Raw genomic sequence first — 7,070 nt, 5'->3', positions numbered from 1 at the left:
TTTTCTGGAAAATCATCTATAAGTTTTCTTGTGTTGAATGTAAATTTGCTTGGACGGGAGAACATGGAACTTGAACAGGTGAATTATGCAGCATAAGAATGATCTCAGCAAGAAGCGGCATCAAGAAAGCATTGCGCTCAACACGGCATAAACCGTCAATTAAAAGAATATTGGGATGATTTAAAATTCTGGTAGGGTAATGAAATTTGTTTTCTAATCTATATTTAAACTCCTTGATTATTCAGCCTAGCTACCACTACCTTTGCCAGAAAACATTCATAGTCATTATCCTACCTATGCCAAATTATTCCGACCAATATTCAAGCCTTCATAAGCTGTTCTTTTTTTCACTGCCAATTCTCTGAGGGAGAAGAGCTGTCCTATTCTCTCCACCTATTTCTCGTTTACTGTTCCCTCTCAAACTGCATTAAGCTTCAGCATGTTCTATGCTTAAAGCTGTGATTCCCTTTCCCCTCTGCCATCTTTGACCCACCTGGTTAGCTAGTAGGTAGAAAAAAACTGCAGAAGAAAGGTTGTGGCGCTGAGTTGGTCTGTGCCCCAAGGAACCTTTGCAGGTGGCTCGAGGAGCAACTGCTTGTGGCATGGAGTGGCTCAAGCTGTGATGAGTTCACTTTGTAAAATCCTGCTGGTCACTGCTGCCCGTCTTTGCCGGAACAGGAATGAACGTTGGCAGTCTACAGTCTCGGTTTCTTCCTTGAGCGCCATGGCCATGTACAGAAACCTTGTCTCGACAGGCTGCATAAAAAGGATAATTTGCTGAGCTAAGTCTTTTTTCCTAAAACAACCCATTCAAAGTTGTATTTGTAACTTTGCGACACTTTCCGGGTGATGCCAGCTGGGTACTTCATTGCACAATGCCACAATCTGACGGAGCTGTGGCCATTCTGAATACAGCTTGCAACACGTGACAAGACCATATATACAAATGCAACCAAAATATTAACATTTGTTGTAGCTTCTGTATATGGCACTATTCGAATGAGACAATTGTAGCACTCTTCTCAGCTCAGTAAGTTATTTCTAGTTATTTTACTTTTCATGAGGAAATTGCCATGAGCTTCTCTTGAAAAGTAAGTAAACATTCTTGCTTCAGTTTATTCTTCAAATTCTTGCATCACGAATGGATATCAGGAACCCATTTACACCACAGGCAGAGCTCCATGTGTTTAAAAACATAAATCAAAGTACATCACAATTTTCATAATCGTGTCATGCTAGTATTATTGGTGCTACGGCTGCTTCAAGCAATTATTTTTCATTAAGGCGGAAACAGTTATCATCTCAAATTGTTTACAGCAAGGGTGTACAATCCACAAAATCAATCAAAAAGGTCACGTTGTGTTCACTATTCAAACATTAGGATAGGTCACATACAACAGCTAATAAAGAATGCAAACTTGAAAATCTCAACTGAAGAAGAAACCAGTTTTTGAATATGGAGCAAAATGCCACCAGCTCATGTGGAGCTGGTGGCATTTCTTGTGGCGTTCTGGTGGCATTCTTCGCTTGGAGTACTATGTACTCCAAGCGAAGAATGTTGTTACAGAAATGCTTGAACACTACATGAATGTAATAATCAACAACCTTAAGCAGAATCTTAACACCACTAAACAAATTGTGCTTCGAAGATTCCTGATCCGAAATTCTCAACAAATTGTTCTGGTGTTGTACGTGTTAAGCTTGTTGTGCGTTCTGAAATGCAAGCTCACAACATCTACAATTTCTCTAAAGGCAATATCAGCTTTGTCAAGATAGGTATGACGTGCAGATAAAGTGGATAATGCATGACATCATGAACACTCAGATGTGTTTACCATTGGGCTCACTCTTGCAGCCATGAAATTATGAGATGCAGACACATTCTACGTTGAAACTGGTTTTGTGGAGTACTGCATGCTTTCCAGGCTTCTCCAGTTGTGAGAGCCGTCTCCCCTACACAAATGAGTGATGAGGAATAAAAAAGAATTTCAACATGCAACAATATGTTGGTCATTTGCTAGTATGCAGCAGGCTTTTTGACTCCTAGCTTGCCTCACACAAATCTACCATACACAGTATTTGCTTTGCCCAAGCATCAGCCACATTACGATGCAATGTGTACAGAGCCCTTGCCCTTAGTTTTTCTGCTTTGGAAACAGTTACCGTGTTCAGCTGGCATCGAGAAAGGGGACATAAAATACTATGTGCACCACTGATCTCTACTATGTTTTGCTAGATGCCGCTTCGCTGCCCAGAGCCAGGGGTAGATGAAGCCAGCGAAAATGCAGTGTCGTGCAGCGGCTTGTCCTAAAAGTAGGGCATACGCTGCACTTACTAGTGTGTGCCGTTGCACAATATTGCTGCCATAAAAATTCTTCATCGTGGTTTTCCACATCTAGGCGATGTCTCCACATGTCTGGTGAGAGCTGTTACGATGTTCTGAACCCGTACGTGATAAGTTTTTCTTACAGAAAGCATTTTCTGATTGACAAGTGTTTTCAGCACGTGCCACTCATGTTAGCGATGCTGTCAGTGCTGTGATGGAAAATTCTGGACGTCTTCTCGAAATACTTCTCTGGATTGCTTTGGTAGCTTGCGGCACAAAGGGCAAGCATTATAGCAGAAATGCCGCACTCCTGTGCAGGTGAAATGCCACAGCAAAGTCGTGAAGTACCAACTTCTGGGACAAGGTTGGCTTCAGTCGAAGGCGCTCAATGCGCTATCCAGCCCCCCATAGTAGAGCTCAGTGGTGTGCAACCTTTATGCTAGCTTTGCTATCTAGTCGGAACATTAGAAACAGCTCCCACCTTATTTTTCTCAACCTGTGACATGCAAACCGAAAGTCGCATCACTGTATTGATTCTATGGCTTTAGTTTTCTAAGCAAACTGCCTGCATATTCTAGCATGTTGTTAAAAAACACAGTTGGCACATTTTTACTGTTACAAGACAGGTTAGTTGGCTGACAGAAATGTGAAACATGTTACCAGCGCTCTGATAGGATGCAAAAAGGAGAATTGAAATTTACTTGGCACAGGGGCTACAGCAGGCACGTATGGTTACTGTATGCTCTATTGTTGTTTCAAGTAAAAGTTAAGTTTTTATGCTGTATTTCTACTTATTCTGAACCATCAAACTGCACAATCAATGTTCCAAGTTTATACAATCTTGGCGTTTGATTGCCCATGTGATTTATTTCCTATGAACACAGGCAGTAATCCCTCTATAATAAGCAAAATGAGTTAGAAAAAGAAAAGCCGTGATAATAGTCCACAATTGCCAAGGGCAGAAGTAATGGCTGATAGCATTTAATTGAAGCTACATAAATATTCAGTTTTCTCACAGCTTGTTCAGCAAGTAATAAAGAGGTATGCTGTGCACCTTTGCATGACCAATGCAATCTGGTGAGAGACTGTGCACTGAGTCTCCTTGGTTGTGTTCGGCAATTTGACTTTGGTATTTTGCTATACATAATTCCTTGGGTATTCGTAGCTTACTTTGCGATAAAATGGAACTTGGAGCAGTGGTCATCTATACATAAATATTTGCACATAAATAATGCAACCACAATGACAGCATGATGAGGGGGGGCAATATGAGACTCTCAGAAAACGAAAAAAAAATATTACGATTATAATGTGACGTGATGCCACAAGAAAACAAAGCAATGCATAGAAGCAGATGGCGCTTCCATGCCACCAAGATTATTTACTAAATAGGCAGCGCTTCAGAAGTGCCCGCGACACAATTGAACAAGGCAAAGCTGCGTTTGCTCCACACGCGGTAGCGATCACAGCATTGTTGCCAAGTGGTTTAGATCGCCGCAGTTTAAGTTTCCAGAAAATGTGCAGAAGAACAATCTGCTTTATAGTCTTAAAGAATATAACATGAAGTACATTACAAGGCCAGAAACATTCCTAGAAAAGTTGCCTTATATGTGCTTAAATCGGCAAGCAGCATCGCTTGTTTTACATAGAATAAATTTTCATGATACCGCAGTGTGCAGGGTTTTATAGACAAAGTGAAAAACATTCAGCCCATATACCACACTATGACGGTATGCAATAATTGTAATCTGATAATCTAAAAGGTGTAGTTGATTTTACAAAAGTTGACATTCTTCAATCTGAGCCCTGTAAATTTTAACACGCAGGGGCACCCCTTGGCTAAGCAATAGGGATGTAATGTGTATGCATACAAGCATTACCCCATACATTTGTACCACATTGCCCAAAAGAAATCAATTTTCCCGTCCAAGTCTGCCTCATGCAAGACTTGAATTAAAGCATAAGTTTATACAGTCATCCAAACAATAACACCTCATTTTCACATATGAAATTCATATAAATAGATCTCTCTTGATGCCAGCCTCCTGGAATGCTGAACCTTGCTGCATGCTTTAGAGAAATTATAGTAGTAGCACTTTACTCAAAAGTTATTTAGGGCTGCAGGGCTGCAGTGTTGCGGAACACACCTACAAATGCCGCATTTCATGTGTAACAACTTGGCTGATTTGCTTGAACAACCTACCAAGAGCAAATTAATATTTCTTCCTGTTTAGCATTTTTGCCTGCTAGACCACAATCGAATGTCGTCAGTATATTAACTTGGAGAAACAAATCTGGCTTATACGGGGCATCCCAACACACAAAGGTTTGAAAATATGCAAATGCTACGTATCTGGACACAACCAAGGTAAAGTTTGCCATCACCTGGAGATACTCACTTTTTTTTGCATTCTGCCTAAATGCATAATTAAGTGTAAATTATTTAATCAACTTCTCACATATTATAATTACATGAAATATGTGCTACATGAAAGTTTTTCTGAGCGTGAAAGAAAGCCACGAATACACGCAAAGAGCCTCGAGCGGCCATTCATGCGGCAATTTTATGTGTATTCGCGAGCTTCTTTCCCGCTCGGAAGAACACTTATATGTAGCACTTTTTGCACAACAGGAGCAATGCTGTATCAGGAGTTGTTCATGGTGTTCTACAATTTCCTCATTTACACTTTTCATCTGATTAGAGTAATTGAGAGGTTGTTTAATTAAGACTAATGATCTAATTAGGCAGAATGCAAAGAATATTCTCAGTATCTCCAAGCAATGGCAAACATAATAACTTGGTTTTGTCCAGCTACGTGGCATCTTTATTTTTAAAAATATTTATGCATCATAGTTGGGACACTCTGTATATTAACAGCTTCACATATTGCCACAACTGTGTGTTGTAACATTCAAAGGGTGCTTGTCCACCAGCACTCCAATGTCACTAACAGTGATCACCTACACAGCTAAGTGAATTGCCATGATGCAGGTTGGTAGTAAAATGCTGAGAGAAACAAATCCACTTACTTTGAAGGCAACAATATTGCGGTAACTTGAGAGACATGGTCTCATGGCAGGCAGCAGATCTCTTCTCAGCTCCAGCAGGACACCAGCAACTAGTCTTTCAGTAAAAGAAAATATTGAATCAGTAATGTTATGTTACCCTGTTCTTGCTAAGCATCAGCACAATCATCTGATTTTCATGCATATCTACTTTCTGCTGAAGCAGTTGAACTGGAGGATTTATAAAATACAGTCTATATTGATTGCATTTGCTTCTCTGGCATGTACAATTTTTTTGCAACTGATACATTTACAGCTAGCTACACGACACGAACGCTTGGATTGCCCAGACATCATTAGAAGCAAAACGTCTTGCTGCACCACAAGCAGTTGCACCAAGGAAAGACACAGCAGAGCTAACACTTTTTTTTTGGTAACTACAATGTAAATGCATGCTAACAAGGAGGCGACTATCGCACGTATAGTGACAGTACAAGCGTCAATAGGAATTGTGTGCGCAACTGAATGCACTCTTATTCTAAGTTTTTAACGCGCATGAGCAATAGGTTATACGCGCCACACAAAAAATTTCGATCGCGCTACCATGGAGATCGATGTGAAATTATGTGATCCTTTTTCCCATTCACGCGCCATTTTTGCCCTATGACGCTGTTTACTGGCCTTTTGAAAAACAAATAGTTCTGTTCGCCACGCCAGCTTACCACACATCATATAAACAGCTACACTATGCAAAACGAACAAATAGAATTACAACGGGCTTACCTCATACGTACGCGTACGCGCAGCGTGCGTACACTGTTGAACATCCGTTGAGGGCAGGCTATCCCGTATCCAAGCGCATACGTGCACCCGTACCACACTTTCTCCGTGACCCGTACACAGGACTTCGATGCCGCAGCGTGCAGAGTTTTGTAGACGAAGGGACACATTCCGCTCAAACATCCCCGCGCTCTGACGGCACTTGACGAGCACAGAAGCGTACACCACACCGCGACAAATTCGGAACTTTGCCAGTCCTAACATGCCGAGAGTCGTACAGCCGAGAGTCAAGCAGCCTAACCATCCATCGCGTCTGTTCTTCGCTCACGATGCGTCAATCTCTGTTCCATAGGGCCTTGCTCCACTCTTGAGTACAAATCAAGACATATTTACGGTAAACTAACAAACTGTACAACATAAAAAGATAAACCGGCTGGCTACACAATGCAGCTTCGTCAACCGCTCGTCTTGTTACATCCTCCGAGATCGGAAGCGCCGCGCGTGGTTCCACCTGGTGCTGGGAGCGCGGAGAACAAAACAAAATCGGTTTCGTTTTCCCATTTATGCAGTAGTTGTTGGAAGAGTAAAATGATTGCTTGACAAATAATTGAACTCTGGAAGAGGAGATCGCTTTCTCTGCCACAGGGCATTGTATACATTGTATACATTACCAAAGAGATATCTCTTTGTATACATTGTATACAAAGAGATAGAGAAAGCAAGGAGAAGAAAGGCAGATAAGTCAACCAGACGAGAGTCCGGTGAGCGTTGCAATGCCGTGCTAGAGTGTAATGCGATGCGCCAATAAGCTCTAGTATAGTGTTAATTTGGACTGGCTGGTGCATGTAATGAACGGGCAAATAGTGAGTTGTGCCATTACTTTTACCCCCGGATAAAGCTCATGTATTAAATGGTGTTATATGCCGGGTTAAAAAAGAAATAAAGGTTGAATCATTAT

The 7,070-nt window shown here is 41.3% G+C and overlaps 1 protein-coding gene across 1 annotated transcript; it reads right to left on the bottom strand.

Annotated features, from left to right (window-relative positions):
• Positions 1-404: 404 nt before the first annotated feature.
• Positions 405-6,747, bottom strand: LOC125944102 (uncharacterized). The gene is made up of 4 exons (XM_049664024.1): positions 6,116-6,747; positions 5,357-5,450; positions 655-756; positions 405-422 (listed from the first exon to the last, which is right to left on the bottom strand). Exons 1-4 carry the CDS (start codon positions 6,280-6,282, stop codon positions 405-407), a joined length of 381 nt encoding a protein of 126 aa, XP_049519981.1. The 5' UTR covers positions 6,283-6,747.
• Between the last annotated feature and the right edge of the window lie 323 nt (positions 6,748-7,070).

The sequence above is a fragment of the Dermacentor silvarum genome, chromosome 1, assembly GCF_013339745.2.
Source record: "Dermacentor silvarum isolate Dsil-2018 chromosome 1, BIME_Dsil_1.4, whole genome shotgun sequence".
NCBI classification, from domain to species: domain Eukaryota; kingdom Metazoa; phylum Arthropoda; class Arachnida; order Ixodida; family Ixodidae; genus Dermacentor; species Dermacentor silvarum.
This window is presented reverse-complemented; position numbering and strand designations above follow the sequence as displayed.